The sequence below is a fragment of the Phragmites australis genome, chromosome 13 (genome assembly GCF_958298935.1).
Source record: "Phragmites australis chromosome 13, lpPhrAust1.1, whole genome shotgun sequence".
Lineage (NCBI taxonomy): Eukaryota > Viridiplantae > Streptophyta > Magnoliopsida > Poales > Poaceae > Phragmites > Phragmites australis.
The window spans coordinates 12,180,071-12,199,046 of record NC_084933.1 but is presented as its reverse complement, the minus strand read 5'-3'; the positions used below and the strand labels follow the sequence as shown (position 1 = coordinate 12,199,046).

The following is an 18,976-nucleotide window of genomic DNA, read 5'->3' as shown; positions in this document are numbered from 1 at the left end:
TATTGTTACGCTAGTGCTTCCTGTGCCGTTATTAAATTTTGGAACATGCCATAAACAATCACCTGTTCCTACCATGTGTCCTAACATTGAAATTTTATATATGCTATCACGTATGTGCTACATGCTATCGCGTTAAATAACTAGATAGCAACCGGACATGTTCATATCGATCGTTAATTATTTAAAACTTATGCACGTTTCAATTTTCCATACGTTCATGCCTCCTACAAGCACTGTGCAACACACGTGACCAAGGCGTGACCATGGTGCAACACACCCGGGGGGAAAATCGGGCATTCTTTAACGTTCATTAGTTGTCACATGCAAGATCCTGAAAAACGTGCTGAGCAAAATCTGGCATGCTTTAATGGTCATGAGTTGTCGCATGTGAGATAAAAAAACGTGGTGAAAATTAATGACTATTAGATGACTTTCTAAATATATATATAATAATTATGGATAACCTATTACCTCATGTAATAAGTCATCTTTTTTATCTCGGACACTAGATGAATGATCTATAATTATTTAGAGGTACCGTAAAATTTGCATTTTAATTAGCTAGCTAGTGGATTTATGGCTATCGGGTATCCGTGGATTTGATGGTCATCTTCTTTTAATTTAATTAACCAGCTAGTGGATTACGGATCGCTTCGCATCAAGCCCATTCCGTAAGGCCCATCAAGATGGGATTTCCAGCCCAGACCAACCCAGCCCAGTGGATTCACGGATTGCTTCACATCAAGCCCATTCCGAAAGGCCCATCAAGATGGGATTTCCAACCCAGCCCAACCCAGCTGACGAGTTAAAGCTCACCTCACCCGCAACCCCGAGCAACAGCTCCGATTTCCCTTCTCTCTCTCTCTCTCTGTTCCCGGCCGCGACCGCGAAACCACGCCCTCCGCTCCCTCTCGCCAATTCGCACCCTCCCCCGCCTCCTCCCACCATTCCCACTCCGGCGAGGAGACAGTTCCTCGTCCCTCTCCGGCGAGGCTTCGGCAGCGGCGGCTGCACGGCTGTTTCCCGGTCAGCCCCCTCCTCCTACGCCTCTTCCTCCTCGTCTCTTTCCCCCATCTCACTGCGCTTTCCCCGCAGATCTGCCGCTAGCCGGAGGAGGCTCGAAATCGCGCGGCCGCGTCCTCCGCCGTAGCCTCGCACTGACGGGGGAGCACCCGGCTCACCCTCTCCGCTGTTTGCACGAGCCGACGACGGCTGGCCGCAGCGATTCGCGTCCTCATCGGAGGCGCTGCTCCCGTCCCCGCAGCCACCTCCAGGGACTCGGGGCTCTCCGGCCCCCCGATTCGCCTCGTCATCGGCTGCTGGAGACCAGGGTCTCTCCTGGTAAGCCCTATCTGCTGCTTCACTCCACCCCACCCCCAATTCCCGAGTTGCCGCCGGTTCAATTAACCCCCACGGTTGCGGCATGGGTTACTCGAATTCGCCGTTGCTGAACGGCGCCTGGAATTGTGGTGTGCCCTTGGTGATGCCAGAAGGCTGAGTTGGGTGTTTTTGTGCTTGCTCACTTGAGGGGGAGAAAGCATATATTGTACTTGCTTTGTAAGGCAACTCTGTGCTCTTGGCGTGGTTTCGGTAGGAGGCATTCCGCATTTTAGCTTCCAGTTGCTAAACCCGAGTACCTGTTTTGATTGCTCCGACCAACAGTACAAGCACTGCGTTCCTATTTTGCACCTTATGCTGAGCTATTGTCGATAGCCCATTCCATTCCATTCCATTCCATGGCTTTGTAAATCGTCTATCTGGTTGAGAATTGAACATATCTAATTCCAGATATCAGAACCTTTCTTCTAATAACAAGGCAGCGAATTATCTTTTTGAGAGAATTGAGAATAGAATATGTTTCGCACTTTGCACCTATATTGATCAAAAGTTCTATGGAATTCTTCAAAACAGCAATATCAAGTTAGAAGTAATTGTGCTTAATTTTTTGTAGTTCCAATGCCAACCTGTGACCTATCTGGCTGTGTCTCTGCTTGCAGAGCATCACTTGGAAGTGCCTAAAGACATCTACTATTAGGATGATGTATTGATAAAAATTGACACCTGTGAAAGCTAATAGCTGCTAGATTTTTTAATAGTAAGATGATCAGTGCCAAAGGATGACGAGGATTCTTCTGTGGAAGTGCCGAAAAGTTCCATGCCTCATCCTGCCTATTCTGTGATCTATTGAACTCATTTCTGGTCAAGGTCAATTTCATACTAGTATGAGAGTAATAATGCATCTTAATGCTGAGTGCGGTTAGAAGGAGGAACAGTAATTCTTTTACTGTTACTGTTAGCTTTCTGTTGCCTTTAGTAGCATTGATATACCTTCCATGCTACCCATCTCTTTTGCCTGGCCATGCTCAAAGTGGACTCATAGCTCACTGAAACTAAAATTTGATGAGGACACCATGATGGAGTAGGGACTGAACTGAAATGAAATAAATTTTCAGCATCACAAAATTTCCTTATGTGGAAGTTACAGAGCTTTTGAGCAAGCGCACATTTCGTTCTGTACTCTGACTCTAAGAATAATGATGCATCTTATTGCTGGAGTGCATAAGTCATATCAATATCCTGATTCCTAAATTTAAAATGGTTATGCTTTTTTTCCTCAAACACATAGGAGAGCTGTGTATCTTTGTATTCAGAAAGAGGAACGGTCCAAAATACAAACAACCCAATAAGAGGGAGAGAGAACAAAGAGGGAAAAAAACATCCACACACACGCGCACTCAACTTAGGTTAACAGATGCGCCACAAGATAGAGAGACACGACCATAGCACTAGTTAGACCTAGGCTGGCCAAAGGGCTCTTTGGTAGTAGATGGCAATGTTAAGTTGCATTTTCAAGGTGCATGCATCAACGGGGAAAAATCAATGTTTGGAAGGTCTTGAATATTGTTGAACCACAAAGGGTAGCACAACTTTGTTATGGTCATCACTCAAGCAATAAGCACTTTCCTTCCATAGATAGCTCAAAAACTCTAGAATAGGTACAGTGTCACTAGAGGATGTTACAACCAAAGCATAACCTCGGTGCTGCTGTGGCCTCCACCACAGCTCGATTACGAGCTGTTGCAGAGGGAGAGAGAAGTTTTCTCATTCAGCTCATCAGGGCTCATGTGATGGAGAAGCCAGCCCTAGGAAGGTACGGTGCTGCTTCGTCCTCCATCACATGGTCCCTGATTGGCGGTACATGACACTTGTTTTTATAAGATAATGGAATAAGAATCATCCTGGCCTCTGCATCGAAGGATGCAGACAGCCTTGCACATGACACTTGATAAGATAATATATATGTTGTTGAGTGTTATTTACTTCTTCTATACTATGCATCCTTCCCCATCCCTATTCCATACTAGTCATGTAAATTCATATGTTATCCACTGATATTGCTGTCTTAAATGTGACAAAGTTACAGAGCTATTTGTATGATGCAATGAATGCTGAGAAATGTGAAGAGCCAAGCTTGTTAGCTAATTCCTTACTCTATTTGTTTTTAAAATTAATTTTGGAAGATTGTATGTATTATCAAAGAAAATGCTAAGACAGTTGTACATATCGGTGCATGTACCATCTTTGCCCTCTGAAGTGCCTCAATATTTCCGCATGGACATTGCAATGAAGTGGTTTGAATTTTTGAAAGTCTGTATCAATGTTGAGGCATATTGATGATGGTGTTTGCAATGCACTTATTCTATTGAAATTCTCCTGTGCATTGTTTACCAAAGAGCTAGTGAAGAGATTTAGCAATAATCTCCAGTGAATTGTGTTTTCAGGTAGGTTGTGCAATTCTCCATGGCTTCAGCAAGAAAAGTGAGAAATGTGAATAAACGCTATGCCAAAATCAATGAAGACTGGCAGGATAAAGATGCAACAAATGTACATAAAAGTAAAGTGCGAGTGAGTATATGCGAAAATCAATATTTTTTTTCCTTCTCACTTGCAATTTCTTTTCTTTTCCCCTTATTCTGTGAAGAACATAACTGACTTCTGCTTGTTTACATGCTATGGTAGTATTATGTGGACTGCCAAGTGATAATCAAATTTCTAGATGCCTTATGCGTTTGAGTACTTAGCAGTACCTCAACTTCATTGTCGATCATTGATCAAAGAAAAAACTGATTTGCAGAAGAAAAAGTTATCAGACATGCTTGGGTCTCAGTGGAGCAAAGATGAGCTCGAGCGTTTCTATGGAGCCTACAGAAAATATGGAAAAGATTGGAGAAAGGTTTGTTTTATGCTTATCTAGACAGAATTGAGATAAGAGAAAGGCATTTTCTCACCTGAGTTTACATCTCGTTTGACCTCCTTTTAATGTACTGAATTTTCATTTCACTTTCTAGATTGCTGGTGCTATCCGTGATAGAACATCTGAAATGGTGGAGGCTCTGTACAACATGAATAAGGTTAATCCTGGGCTGATCTTAACCAGCTTTCTTTCCATCTAAATAACCTAAATTCTGTAGATCAGTTCAATAGATCACTTTGGTGGCAAAGCTTAATTAGCTTGTATTCTCGTTTGTCTGCTAATTTCACAAGTATTTTCCTATATATGTTTTGTTGTTCTAAACTAAGATGTGTGGCATATCCAGGCTTATTTATCTCTTCCCGAGGGAACAGCTACTGCTGCGGGGTTAATAGCGATGATGACTGATCACTACAATATTCTGGTTAGTTTATATTTAAATTGTCATACACTATAGGATTTACTATATCTACAACTTCTGTAATTCTTGCCTCTAATACATGAAAAACCTTGTGAATGTTCTTAAAAGTCGAAGCTTGAACAAGAATTTTTTCTCCTTTCTGTTTGAATCTTTTTGAGGCATGGGCTATAAAGTATTTTCGTTAGGCCAAATCTAAAAAACCTGTTCTTTTGATTCATGGTATATGCAAAAACAGTAACTAGTTTGGCATTAATCGCAAATTCTACGAACTAGAGTTATTTGCTGCATGTGGCAGTAAAATTGTACTAAAATGCTTGGCAGCTCCAAATATTGGATTGTAATTGTCATTTGTATTTACTAGTTCCATGCTAAAATCTCCATTGCTTGTGAAGCATTTGACGCTTGCTGAAATATTGATTCAGTGTCATTGATTGAAGTGGTGTTGCAGAATAGTGGATCTACTTATTTTGATGGCATATGCGGCTTGAGCAGCCTTGATCTATAATTCAAAATAATGCTATATCATTTCACCTCATTTATTGAAAATACTCACTTGGACATCTGTTCTGAACTGTAGGATGGAAGTAACAGTGAGCGTGAAAGTAATGATTCACCAAAAACTTCTAGGAAGCCACAGAAGCGTGGTCGTGCTAAGTTTCAATCTGTGTCTAAGACATCTGATACACGTTACCCTGATCTATTGCAATCTCAACCTGCTTCATCGAGCTATGGGTGCCTTTCTTTGTTGAAGAAGAAGCGTTCTGGAGGTAATTTGATATATTCCCATGTACATATGACTGGTCTCATTAACAGCACACCAGAGATGTTTTGTGCATCTTGGAAGAATTGTATACATAATTGGGATATCCCCAATAGCCAAATACCATAACCTGTATCTTTGAACTCATTTTGTGAAAACACTAATTATATTGCCTACCTAATGTTGAAACATGAAGTAGCAGCAATTGTTTATTAAGCATTGTTCATGAGTTCTTATCATTCCATTACCTTTTCTTTTTGTTGATAGTATAGTAGGGGAGAGGCGCGGAGCCCTATTCTATTGAGTATTAGGAGGGCTAGGCAGCCACCTTTATTTTACCTATGAGGGAAACTTAACAATTTTGCAATGATAATATATGGAAACTCTTAGTGCAGTTTTCTTATGTACTTACCTATAGAGAATAAGGGTGGATCTCAGCTTTGTTCCAAATATATAAGATTAAGTATGCTTGTTCTAGCAGGGCAATGAAAATTAGTGTTTTTGCTCTACTATAATGAAAGTTAACCAAGATGCCCTTTTGGCTGCTAAAAAACGTGAAGTGGAGGACTTTCCCATTTCAGACCAGAATGCAGGAAAAAAATATGCAATTATGGATCCTGCATATCAAGTTCAGTCATTTTGACACTAGACTTTAGGAAGGGATCAGTTAATGAGATCTTGACTGTGCATATATCTATCTTAAGTTTGGATCTACAATAGTAAGTAGTTAGTAGTACCCTAAACCAATAACGTTACTTATCCTGAGTTAGAAGTCAGTAATATCTTATGGTGATGATACTTCTGATATAAGATCTCTTAGATTACAGTCATGATACTAGATATGATTAAATAATAAATATAATTCTGCCAGCCACACAGATAGCATAATCTCTTATAATCTTGCTGAATTTCTTTGTGACTTGTTATTACTAGGCATCTGAGTCCCTTGTCTAGTTTTCTTGTTCTCAAAACATGTCATCAACTTTTTTATGAGTTGCTTATTGTTATTGAATTGATTCTGCAACTTATTCTGGAGGTACAAACAATAACATCCGATTCCTTGACGCGGTTCCCCTTGATGTCAATATAATTGCAAGCCTTTTGCACATGGGATTTACGCCTCTTTCAGCAAAGCTACTTCTGTCATGAGTTTCATTTTGTTCCTGAACTGTAAATAGACCACCCAGAATTGCTTATTTTGCCTCTGTTTTGTCCCCTATAAAACGTTCTTCATTTTTGCCTCCACCCCCAATATTAGACCTACAAGGCTACAACTCCTGAATGCTTGTGAACATGACCTTGTGAACTTAATTGAAGTTAAGATGTACAGATTGCTTTCTATCAAATATCAGAACAGTGATGTTAGGTCATCGAACAGTGATAATAATATTTAGTTCTTGAATTTTTCTCTAGACCTTTTTGTAGGGAACAGGCCACGTGCTGTTGGAAAAAGGACTCCACGAGTACCTGTCGCAAGCATGTACCATCGAGATGACTGGGGTGTAGCAAATAGACAAGCAAAACCAGATGCTAACAATGGTGATCATGAAGGAGCTCACGTAGCGGCGCTTGCTCTGGCAGAGGTATGTCAAAGAGGAGGCTCACCTCAGGTTTCTCAAACGCCTGGAAGATCTGGTGATCATATGTTCCTGTCTCCAGTTAAAAGTAGTGACAGAAAAGTAAGAAACTAGAATATATGCCTTCTCCCATTTTTCTTATCCACTCAGTAAAGTAATTATATGATCAAGATACCTGCATGACACTTGCAGAATGCGGATTCAGACATGGGAAGCTCAAAGTTGCATGGGTTTCAATTGGATGCTGATTACCCTGAAGGTAGCTTAGGAAGTAGGGAAGCCGAAACTGGTGACTATACCAAAGGTGCATCGTATTTGGTGACTAAGGAAGGTTCTGCATCTGGGAAGTCTCAGAAGAAAGTAAAGAGGTCTCATAAGAGGAGGAGAAAAGCTGCACGCAAAACAGGCGATCAGTTTGAGGATGACAGAGAGGCTTGCAGTGGTACTGAAGAAGGGCATAGTGCGAGAAAGGCTAAAGAGGAATCAGAGCTGGAGGCACTGGGAAGTAAAACTGTATGGCCATCTAGCATGTCAAGTAAAAGAAGTCGACAACTGTTTTTTGGCGGTATGTCTGTATTGTAGCAATCTTAAGTTTCTGTAGAGCAGTACGGAATTATTGGATGACAATACTACAATAGCGTTCTCTTTCTCAAGCATGAGTTAAAATTTGAAAAAAGGTGGATAAATGGGTTTAGCTTCTTTTCTAAAACTGTGCAGCACAATATTTTCTGAATTTGTGGAAGTGAAATGCAAAGTATTAAAGCAAACATGCCCTATATTATGAAATGACAATAATATACTCTTCTAGTGTGAGGCAAAAAACTTAGCAAGTTGGAAAAACGTATAGAAAATTGCCCAGTACAACGTTTTCACAATTTGTGGAATACAAGAATAAATGTTCTCTATATCATCTTTGTCACCATCCAATTTCTATTCCGAATATTGTTCGTGTCTTATTGGTTTGTTGCACTATAAAATTGAATTTAATGATTTCGCTAACATTGGAAACATAAATAGAACCATATATTGTTATCATTTATCACACTCAAATAGTTTGCTGCTGTACAAATGCCCTGATTGGGGATTCATTATTCTTTCTAATTTAGTACTTTGGCTTTCATAACACTCACGTACTATGATACTTTTGTGATTCTCGATAAGTTGTAGGAACCTGTTGGGTTCTTGCTTCCGTTCCATCTATATAATGCAATCCTTCAATCCGCACTGTTTTGCAGAAAGCTCAGCTCTAGATGCATTACATACATTAGCTGATCTATCTGTGAATATCCTACAACCTTCTTCAATTGTTGAATCCGGTTAGTGTTATCTTATACTTTTTTAATTGAATTGTTAATGTTTTAGATACTAAATTTAGATGCAACCCATTTTATTCCATTACCATATTTGTCTCTTCTCTAACTAAATGGCACGGTGGCAGAAGGATGCAATGGTTGTATCTTGCAAGGTGCAGTGGTTGAGTTTTGGCATTTGAATTTGTGTGCTCCGGATAAATAGTTTAGGGGAGTAAAGTGTAGTCCCCCCTCCCCCCAAAAAAAAGAAGTGTTCGGAAGTCATATTTACCGTTTGAGCAGGCCCCATTTGGATGGGATCTTAACCAGCGCCCACATGGTGCACTTGGACATACAGGAGTCTGTATCCATGGGAAAATATGAATTTGCAACAACTCCTGCCTCCCTTGTATCCCTCGCCAAAAATTTACAAAATAATATTTTATTGGACACGTGTTCTGGTAAGTCTGCAATTTTGAAGTGTCATGCAGCGAAGTATTGACATTGCAGTGTCCTCCAGCAAGTGCCACACAATTGGTGCTACAAAGCCAATTTAGCCTAATTTATACCAGAACCTACTTTAACTCCATGCACTGGCTTCTAGTTCTGAATAATTTCTGAGTTCTAACAGTCATAGCCTTTGAATGAGAAAATCCCACAAAAGTTATGGGAAAAAGTCGTATCGCAAAATTAGCTTTCATTAATATGTTAGTTTCTTCTGTACACGGTTTCAAAAGGTTGCCGCCTATCTTGCCCAGTGAGTGCCACCCGTCACTTGCCTAGCGCCTAGTGCACTTTAGAACATTGCTTCCGTTAACGATTGTGTTATTGATACTGCCCCTAATGATTTTCCAGAATCATCAGCACAGATTAAGGATGAAAACAAAGACAATGATTCTGATGAAAAGCCCGGTATGCCTGCAGCAGTATCAGTGTCTGAGCAGAAAGATAACTCCAAAAGTACAGCAAAAAAACTCAAAAGGCAGTCAGACATTGCAGGCACTGACATGGTTACTAGGAAAAAAGCTAAACTTGCTAAAGATCCTCATCATGATGGGAGCACCACTTCTGAAGTAAAGCAACAAGCTTGTACGTGTGGCATTAAAACAGAGAAAAAGAAGAGGAAGTCTTCCACAGGAAAGGTACTTCCAAAATTATTATTTGTTTAACATTCCTGCTGTTATATATATATATATATATATATTCCCAATCTATAAGGGGTTTGTCGCATATTATCACCTACACGTGTATATATACTGACCCAGGGCCTTCAGAGAATATAAGTTGCTATTCCTAACATGATATTAGATCTATGGTTTCTTTTTGGATGCAGCAACTCAGTCCATCTAGATCTAGTCCATGCCTTCCCGTTGCTTTCCGTGCACCATGCTATCTCGGGCTGGTGCTTCTTGTCGTGGCTCTCTCGCTCACCTGCCCGCCTACTCGTCATTGGATCCATGCCGTGCCGCCCCTCTTTCGCCTCACTGGTGCGCCGCCACCTCGTCGCCGGTTCCGCACAGGTCGACCGGCCTTGCCCCGCCTGCTCGCGTGCCCGGCCGTTCACATGCTGGCTTCTCTTCACCTGCTGCGCCTCGCCGGCTCTTGCCCACCGACGGATCCGCGCCACGCTGGCCCACTTCCACCTCTTTGATGTGCCGTTGGGTCCCCTTAGTTGATTAGCCCGGCCCCGCCTACCCACCCGCGCGATCGGTCGCCGGTCCGTCGGTCGGGCCTTCGCCGAGTTCCTCACCGGCCTCCTCCACCGGCTACCACCCGCCGGCCGCCTCCTCACCACGTTTGGGTGTGTTTAAGCGGCTTTGAAACAGAGTCGACTTTTGTAACACAGCTGCAACCGTAAAAAAAACAAAAAAAAATTGATGTAACTTGCCACATCTTTTGCGCTCTTGCTGTTGATTGCCGCTTCTGTTTGCGCTCTCGCCGTCTCTTGCCATGCTCTTGTTGTTGCTCGCCGCTATCTTTATGCTCTCGCCGTCGTTCATCACTTCTTCAGGATGTCGTCGAGCATCGTTTTAGTTCTTCGGTGCTCGGTGATCTTTGATGGTGCTTTGGTTGGTACTGGCCCTCGGCGTTATGATTCTTAGTGTCTATGGGAGCTTGACTAACTTCGTCTTCCTTCCGTTGTCGTTGTCAATCTCTCTGCTTCCTTGACTACTGGCTCCTTCCAGTAGTGGCATCATCGTCTAGGTCATGTTTGTGGATTGCATCTATCTTCATTAGTTTGTTATGGTCTTTGAGGGTCTGTCTCAAGAGATGCATCCTTAGATTGTCAGGGTTGTAAGCTTAGTAAACAGATTCAACTTCCTTATCCTCATAGTGAGTCAGTGTCTCAATGTTCTTTTGGTACTGTTCATTTAGATGTATGGGGTCTGGCTCCTTTGTTTTGAAAGGGGTCATAGCTACTATATTATCTTTACAGATGATTTATCTCGTCACACTTGGATTTATTTCATGTCTTCTCGTAGCGATGTGTTATCTATATATATGCACTTTGCCACTATGATTCGCACTCAGTTTGACACTCCAATTCGTATTTTTCGTGCTGACTCTACTGATGAATTTCTTTCTGAGCATCTTTGTTCCTTTCTCACTAAACATGGTACTTTGTCTCAGTTCTCCTATCTTGGAGCTCATACTCAGAATGATATTGCTGAGCTCAAGCATCTTCTTGAGACAGCTCGTGCGCTTATGATTGCCTCTTGCGTTCCACCTCATTTTTTGGCAGAGACGGTCTCCACTACCACATAGTCAATATCCAACCCTCCTCTGCTTTCAGGGTAGGATTCCTTTTGAGCGTCTATGTGGACGCCTTCCTGACTACTCTTTTCGTCTTTTTGGCTGTGTTTGTTATGTTCTTCTCGCCCATCGTGAACGTACCAAACTGATCGCTCAATCTGTTGAGTGTGTCTTTCTTGGTTATAGTGCTGAGCATAAGGGTGGACCCTGTTGCTTACCGGATGCGTATTTCTCAGCATGTTACTTTTAATGAGTCTCGTCCCTTATATCCTTGGATCTCTCCTACTTCTTTAGCTTCCTTGGTTGGGACACTGTCTTTTCTCACATTTTCTGCTACACCTATTATTGTTTCTTCTTCTCTTCCCTAGGCACATTTGGGGCCTTGTCCTGTTGTGTCTTCTTCGGTGCCTTCCACACCTTTGGCCTCCACTTCACATGCTCCTCCTCCTTTTGGTCTTATTGAGTCTTTTCCTTTCAACTACACTCGTTCTCATGCTGCCTTATATTCTGTTGTGCTGCTTTCTGATGAGCCTTCTTCTGGTGATTCAGTTCCTCTTTCCTCTCCTCGCTATTCTCTTTGTGATCACCATTCGATTTGACCTCTTGATCGATTTGGTTTTGTTGGTGATGTTCCTGCCGAGCTGTTTTGTTATCGTGATGGTGTTGTTCATCAGGAATGATAGCATGTTATGGTAGAAGAGCTTGTTGCTCTTGAGCGTACCGTCACATGGGATCGTGTTCCTCTTCCCTCACATGTTCGCCCTATCACATGCAAGTGGGTTTATAAGGTTAAGACCCGCCCTGATGGTTCTCTTGAGCGCTACAAGACTTGTCTTGTTGCCCGTGGTTTTCAATAGGAGCATGGTCGCGACTATGATGAGACTTACTCCGGTTGCCCATATGACTACAGTGCGCACTCTTCTTGTTGCTTCTGTGCGTCAGTGGTCTATCTACTAGCTTGATGTTAATAATATCTTTCTTAATGGTGAGTTGCGTGAGAAAGTCTACATGCACCCACTGGTAGGGTATTTTGTTCTTGAGGGTATGGTTTGTCGTCTCTGTCGCTCTCTCTATAGCCTAAAGCAAACCCCTCGAGACTGGTTTGAGCGTTTTTCTTCTGTGGTCATTGCCGCTAGTTTTTCTGCTAGTGCTCATGATCTTGTGCTCTTTTTTCACACTTTCTCTCGTGGTCGGACTCTTCTTATCTTGTATGTTGATGATATGATCATTACCGGAGATGATTATGATTATATTGCCTTTGTGAAGGCTCGTCTCAGTGAGTAGTTTCTTATGTTCGATCTCGGTGCTCTTTGTTATTTTCTTGGGATTGAGATTTGTTCTACTTATGAGGGTTTTTTTTTTCTATCCCAAGAGAAGTATATTTAGGATCTTCTTCATCGTACTTATCTCGTTGATGAGCTCACTATTGAGACTTCCATGAAGCTTAATCTTTAGCTTCGTTCCAATGATGATGAGCCTTTTGTGAATGCCACTCGCTACCGTGATCTTGAGAGTCTTGTTTACCTTACTGGTACTCGTCCTGGCATTTCCCATGCAGGCACATTCTCACTCAGTTCGTTTCTACTCGTACTTAGCTCCACTAAAGTCATCTCCTGCGTGTTTTGCGCTATCTTCGTAGGACTATCTCTTATCGTCTCTTCTTTTCACGTTCCAGCTCTTTACAGCTTCGTTCTTATTCTGATGCTACTTGGGCTAGTGATCCTTCTGATCGCCGGTCTATTTCTGCCTACTGTATTTGTCCAGTGGTTCTCTCATTGCTTGGAAGACTAAAAGGCAGACTGCAGTTTCTCGTTCTAGGTCATAGGTTGAGTTGCGAGCCATGGAATTATTGACAGCGGAGCTCAGTTGGTTACGGTGGTTATTTGAGGATTTTGGTGTTTTTTCTTCTGCATCTACTCCTCTTTATTCAGACAGTACATGTGCTATCAACATTGCTCGGGATCCAGTGAAACATGAGCTCACCAAGCATATTGGTGTTGATGCTTCTTACATATGGACGCAAATAATGATGAGATGATTGTTCTTCAATATGTTCCTTCCGAGCTTCAGTTGGTTGATTTCTTCACGAAAGCACAGAGTACTATTCAGCACAGGTTCTATTTCTCCAAACTCAGTGTGGTTGATTCCCTATGAGTTTGAGGGGGGTGTTAGATATATATCTCTATGTGTAATATCCCTAATCTATAAGGGGTTTCTTGCATATTATCACCTGTACATGTGTATATATGTTGGCCCAGGGCCTTTGTGAATACAAGTTGCTATTCCTAACACCTGCAAGGAACAACATTGAGTGCTCTAAATTCAAGGTTACAAATTGCGTATTCAAGTTTATAAATTGCAAATAGCGACTGTGCAGAAGATTGGTTTCAGTATAGTGTATATCTGGGTAGTCTTGCTGTATTCTCATATGATAATTTGAGAAGCACTCACATTTTTTTCATGTTTGTGTATTATGTCTCTATATATTCCATAAAATTTGCAGGTACAGCCTGCAATATTAGTAAGACCATAATATTGGTTCTCACCATAATAGTACAGTTTACGAGTCCAAAATTCTACTTTGAAGCGCTATGTTGCATCGTTAGTGCCTTGATTCCATTACTACTATTGCAGCTGCTACAACTGCTGTTTAGTACCTTGCTATAATTTGCTTATCGTGTGCAACTGTGCATAAACTTTAATGCTTTACGTATGTACAGGTTTTGAAAGATAGAAAGAATACACTAAAAGATGTTGAGAAGACTGAGGTACCTAGCCCTTTTGTAGTGTTGTCTTTTTTGTTGTTGCTCCTGATAAACATATTTCATGAGTTGAATATTAAGTTGACCCCTTTTTTGCAGTAGAGTCTTATGCCAATAGATTAATGGGTTGTTCGTTTGAAGAACCACCTCATCCTAGTATTGGTTTGTCCATCATAGGGTCATTCCATTATTTTATCGGTAGTTTGTTGTTAGGGTCACAGCATGTGACACCAACGGTGAAAACCATAAAATATTCTATGGTTTCGAGTTTGACATCCTGTAACAATAATATCAAAACTTTGTTATGGCCTGCATCATATGGCATGATTGCAATCTTAACTATTGCACCAAGCCTAATCATTAGTGCTATAGTTCTTTATCATATCGAATTGTTACCCATGCATAGTCTTTTTACCTTTCCTGTTTATCTCATGCTTGCATATACTACATAATTGTTGTTCCTGAATGTCTGTATTTTATAGGTTTCTACTGAAGAAGGGAAGATATCTTCTAATAAAGGTAGGCATACTCATGTAGTCCAATTTCAAAACAAAAAACAAGTCAATAGCACAGGAAAGTTCTCCAGCCTATACTGATTTTGAAAATGTAGTTATGGATATTGCAGAGACAACTGCACAAGGTGCAACAACTCCGCAGGGTGACTTGACATCAAAGGATAGAAGTCGCCGTAAATTAGGCATTCAGAAATCATTAACTCAAGAATGTAAACCTACAGAGGGTGCTGATGATTCGGGAAGTGATAAACTTTCTTACTCAATGAATAATGTTAGCGATCTTAAGGTTTGGTACTGCCTTTTATCTAGTTAAATGCACTGATCAATGTATTTCATCACTTGCAAGGTTAAAAAGTCACATATACACTGACCTGTTGCAGGACAAACTCTCTCACTGCTTGTCATCACGTTTGCTCCGTAGATGGTGCATGTTTGAATGGTTTTACAGTGCAATCGATTATCCGTGGTTTGCCAAGAGTGAATTTGTTGAGTATTTGAATCATGTCAAGCTGGGTCATGTGCCAAGGCTGACTCGTGTTGAGTGGGGTGTCATAAGGAGGTTTGTAATCTTCAGTTATTGTCTCTTTTTTTTCTTTTGTTATAATTGTTCCCTAAATCTTACTATTTTGCAGTTCTCTTGGAAAGCCCCGTCGATTGTCCAAACAGTTTTTGCACGAGGAGAGAGAGAAGCTTGCTCAGTATCGTGATTCAGTCAGACAGCACTATGCTGAACTTCGATCTGGTGTTCGAGAAGGTCTACCTACAGATCTTGCACGACCTCTAGCAGTTGGACAGCGTGTTATAGCCTGCCATCCTAGAACAAGGGAACTTCATGATGGGAATGTTCTGACTGTTGATCATAATCGTTGCCGGGTTCAATTTGATTGGCTTGAGCTGGGTGTTGAGTTTGTGATGGTAATCAATCACTATCTCATTTATGCTTTGATCATTTTCTGGAAGTTTCATATAATGGCTTTTGATTTAAAATGCTTTCAGCTGATTGCACAATTACTTGTACTCTAGAAATGTCCATGACTTGCAATAAATTAGTACAACAGCTCGACTTAGAAGATTGCTATGCCTTATTTCCACTGAACATCTTGCAGAGCACTTGGTGCGTTAATGTTTACATATAACTAGTAAAAAGACTAAACGAGTGACCACTCATTTCAGTTGCGGTTTATACCTTTTCTCTAGTTGATTTCACCACTAATGCTCTAATGCTATGCTTGTGTACCTTTTCCCTAGTTAAACTTCTTTCCATTAGGCATCTATATCTTGTAACACAGCTAGGACAATGCTTATGGAAGATTGTTTTCCTGTCTATGAATGTTTTTTCAACAGATGATTTTGATTCACCTCCATTCAAATATAATACCATATATTGATGCAAAGATGGAAAAGTTGGCACATCAAATAAGGTTGCTATTGAAAGGAACTTGTTTTGCAGGATATTGATTGTATGCCCCTGCATCCTCTGGATAATTTCCCTGAGTCTCTCAGACAGCAAAACTTTGTGAACAAATATTACAACAGCTTATCAGAAGCAAAATTCGAGGATGGGGTGAAAGACTTGGGTAGCGGAGGTGCAGCAAGATTCACATCAAACGTGAATTTGAATGGTGCCGATGGGGCCTTCCATATACCTTATGGTCACCCAATAAGTACTTTAATGAAGCAAGCAAAGGTAGCATGCTTGATGTGGAAGCTATTTACCTTTATATAGTGAATAAGCTAACTTTTTTCCTTGTGGGATTTGTGCAATAGGGTGACACAATTGATTCCATTGCACAGGCCAAAGCTACAGTTAATGAGGTTACAGTTGCTGCACAACAGGCAATGTATAATCAGCCATGCACTCTCTCACAGATACAGGAAAGAGAAGCTGATATAAGAGCTCTTGCTGAACTATCACGTGCTCTTGATAAAAAGGCAAGTGCAAAAGGATTGTGCCTTATTTTTGTCTCCCTTATGGTTGATTATAATATTTGAAGACGGAAACAATCTAGGTCATGGCTTGAATTGAATCCTCCACCATCCTTGTTTTTTTTTAAAAAAAAGTTAGAACTGCCTTGCAACCAAGAACTGGATGTACACAAATCCATACATGCATGGATTCATAGGGCAGTTCACACAACTGAGCTGACGTTAATTTTGACAGTAATGTGCTTTCAAATATCTGACAGTTGATATTGATGGTTCAACTATTAGTATACTTTTATCTTGTGGTAGTGTTGCCTTAATCTTGTCCAGTTAAGCTGCACCATGATAATCCATTCAGCTGGCTATACTTGAAATGGGCTACCAGTCATAGAGTATAAACAATAAAATGGAGATAATCCACTTGTACTGTTTGAAAAATGTGTTCTTTTTAGTTCCAGATCAGGGTGCGGCTACAGAATACTATTAGCGCTGCAAGCATCATTCTGAGGCTGCAGTTTGTATTTCTCCATTAAACATAATTGACATGCTATAATTATATGTTGTGTATACAGTACACTCTCTGGAATTTTAACATCATTCAAGTGTGTATTGTTTATGTACAATCCTTGTTTTGGTTATGATGAACTGTTAATCTGTTGTAGGAAGCTTTGCTGGTAGAGTTGAGGCACATGAATGAAGAAGTGTCTGGAAAGCAGAAGGATGGGGAAACTATTAGAGACTTGCAGCATTTCAGGACGCAATATGCTATGGTGCTTGTGCAGCTAAGAGATTCCAATGATCAAGTACTCTTCCCAAGTTCAATCTGTCACTTTAAGTAACTTTTGATTTTCATGCACTTGGTGAATGACACGGCATATTTTCATACTCAGGTAGCCTCAGCCTTGCTTTCGCTGCGGCAACGCAACACATATCGTGCGAATCCAGTACAATCATATCCTAAATCCATGGAAAATGGCGGAGCCTTTACTGGAGCACCAGACCCGTACAACCTTTTTGGTTATATTAATCCGGAGTCTGGTTCCCAAGTGATTGAAATTATTGAGACTTCAAGGTGCAGAGCAAAAACGATGGTTGATGTTGCTATTCAGGTCAGTTGGCCAGAATTATTTGTATTTATGTCAATATCATGTCTTGCTATCTGACATAGATTCCCTTATAGACTTTAAATTATCACCATCTGACAAAGAGGAATATTGAAAATATTTTATGTTCCGCATTTCGACAAGAAAAACTTCCAATTGAATGAACATTGTTTACCACAGTTCTGACGAAAATAATAAATTTTCGAGTTCATATTGGAAGAAATCAATAAAGTAGTCCTGTCTAATGGACTCAGTAAAGACTACTTGCCAAAATCATTGAAAATTACCAATCTTACAGTAGATATGAACTGCATCTATATTTGAATTCTCTAAAAAAATTTAAATCACAACATGTTTCAGATTCGTATTTGATGATTTGCTGTATGTTTTTTTGGGGTTGCTTCCATATATTGCACTCTTGTCAGATATGTCTATTATTGGATTAGATGGTGAATTTAATTTCTAGAATATTTTAATTTGGCTGAAGCATTACCTGTCTCATTTTGTTGTGCTATTTTGGTGCAAGTGGAATGCAAAGCCTTTCTTCCCCTTCTCCATGTCTTAAATTTATTTTATCTCAATGTCCTTATTTTCTGCTCTTCTTTTTTCTTCCTTTTTTTACCAGGCGATGTGCAAAGTGAGTGAAGGAGAGAATGCTTTTGCAAAAATAGGTGAAGCACTAGATAATCTGAGTAGCCGCGGTACTGGATCTGGTTCAAGCATATTAGGCATAAGGCGGATACCTCCTGATTCAGGACAGGCAAATTCATCTTACCAAGATAACGGCACACCTACCCCTGCAACAAACAATGCCTCCAGTCCAAGATTGCCCAACGAGTGTGATTCCGAAGCCCAATATCCTTCCGAATTGATTTCATCCTGTGTCGCCACCATTCTTATGATACAGGTAAATCATCCAAGTCACACAGATTATTTAGACTTAAGAGCATTATAGAAGTCATGTGTCCGGTTTGTCTAATGCTGCCATCATCGCTTCCATTCACCAGAACTGCACGGAGAAGCAGTACCATCCTGCCGAAGTCGCGCACATCCTTGATTCTGCATTGTCGCGCCTACAACCGTGCAGCTCGCAGAACATCCCGATCTTCAGGGAGATCGAGATGTGCATGGGCATCATCAAGAACCAAATGTTGGCGTTGATACCCACTCCGAGTGGCTAGCGCCATGCCTCCTCCGGGCACCTTGCCTATATATTTCGGAAAGAGACCGGATAACTCTATGTGGTGTGTATTTTTCCTTTTTATGTTTTGCTGTTTGTACAATGTGTATGTTATTGCTCATTATATATTGAACCGTGGAAAATTATACGCGTGTGTTCTCACGCAAACGCATGCGTGCCCGAGGTTTACTGTCTAGTTTCATCTCCCGTGTCAGTGTTATGAGCGTTGTCGTAGCACTGTGCCTACTTTATCTTTTAGTTAGTCATTAGAAAAGATTAGATAGCATTTAGAGATAATATTAAATCAGAATTGTTAGGGGTAATTTAAAATGTAAGATTAAATTTGTTATCAACTAGAGTTGACTAGGATTTAGACTTGGATTCGGTTTAAAAATAGAGTCGGTTAGTAAATAGAGTTAGATTTGGTCATAGACTTTTTA

The 18,976-nt window shown here is 40.7% G+C and overlaps 1 protein-coding gene across 5 annotated transcripts; it reads left to right on the top strand.

Moving 5' to 3' along the window:
* Nucleotides 1-831: 831 nt before the first annotated feature.
* LOC133889069 (protein ALWAYS EARLY 2-like) lies at nucleotides 832-18,682 on the top strand. Of its 5 annotated transcripts, none has more exons than XM_062329519.1 (22): nucleotides 832-1,026; nucleotides 1,096-1,341; nucleotides 3,783-3,906; nucleotides 4,136-4,234; nucleotides 4,350-4,412; nucleotides 4,599-4,676; nucleotides 5,251-5,440; nucleotides 6,847-7,112; nucleotides 7,203-7,575; nucleotides 8,246-8,326; nucleotides 9,155-9,441; nucleotides 13,774-13,821; nucleotides 14,298-14,334; nucleotides 14,426-14,616; nucleotides 14,711-14,889; nucleotides 14,963-15,245; nucleotides 15,781-16,017; nucleotides 16,125-16,262; nucleotides 16,916-17,056; nucleotides 17,144-17,362; nucleotides 17,982-18,263; nucleotides 18,364-18,682. In XM_062329519.1, exons 3-22 carry the CDS (start codon nucleotides 3,802-3,804, stop codon nucleotides 18,535-18,537), a joined length of 3,471 nt encoding a protein of 1,156 aa, XP_062185503.1. In that variant the 5' UTR covers nucleotides 832-1,026; nucleotides 1,096-1,341; nucleotides 3,783-3,801; the 3' UTR covers nucleotides 18,538-18,682. The 5 variants fall into 5 exon arrangements, with proteins under 5 accessions (XP_062185503.1, XP_062185502.1, XP_062185501.1 ...); XM_062329518.1 differs by having other exon boundaries at nucleotides 833-1,026; nucleotides 14,441-14,616; nucleotides 16,098-16,262; XM_062329517.1 differs by having other exon boundaries at nucleotides 833-1,026; nucleotides 16,098-16,262.
* Nucleotides 18,683-18,976: the final 294 nt, after the last annotated feature.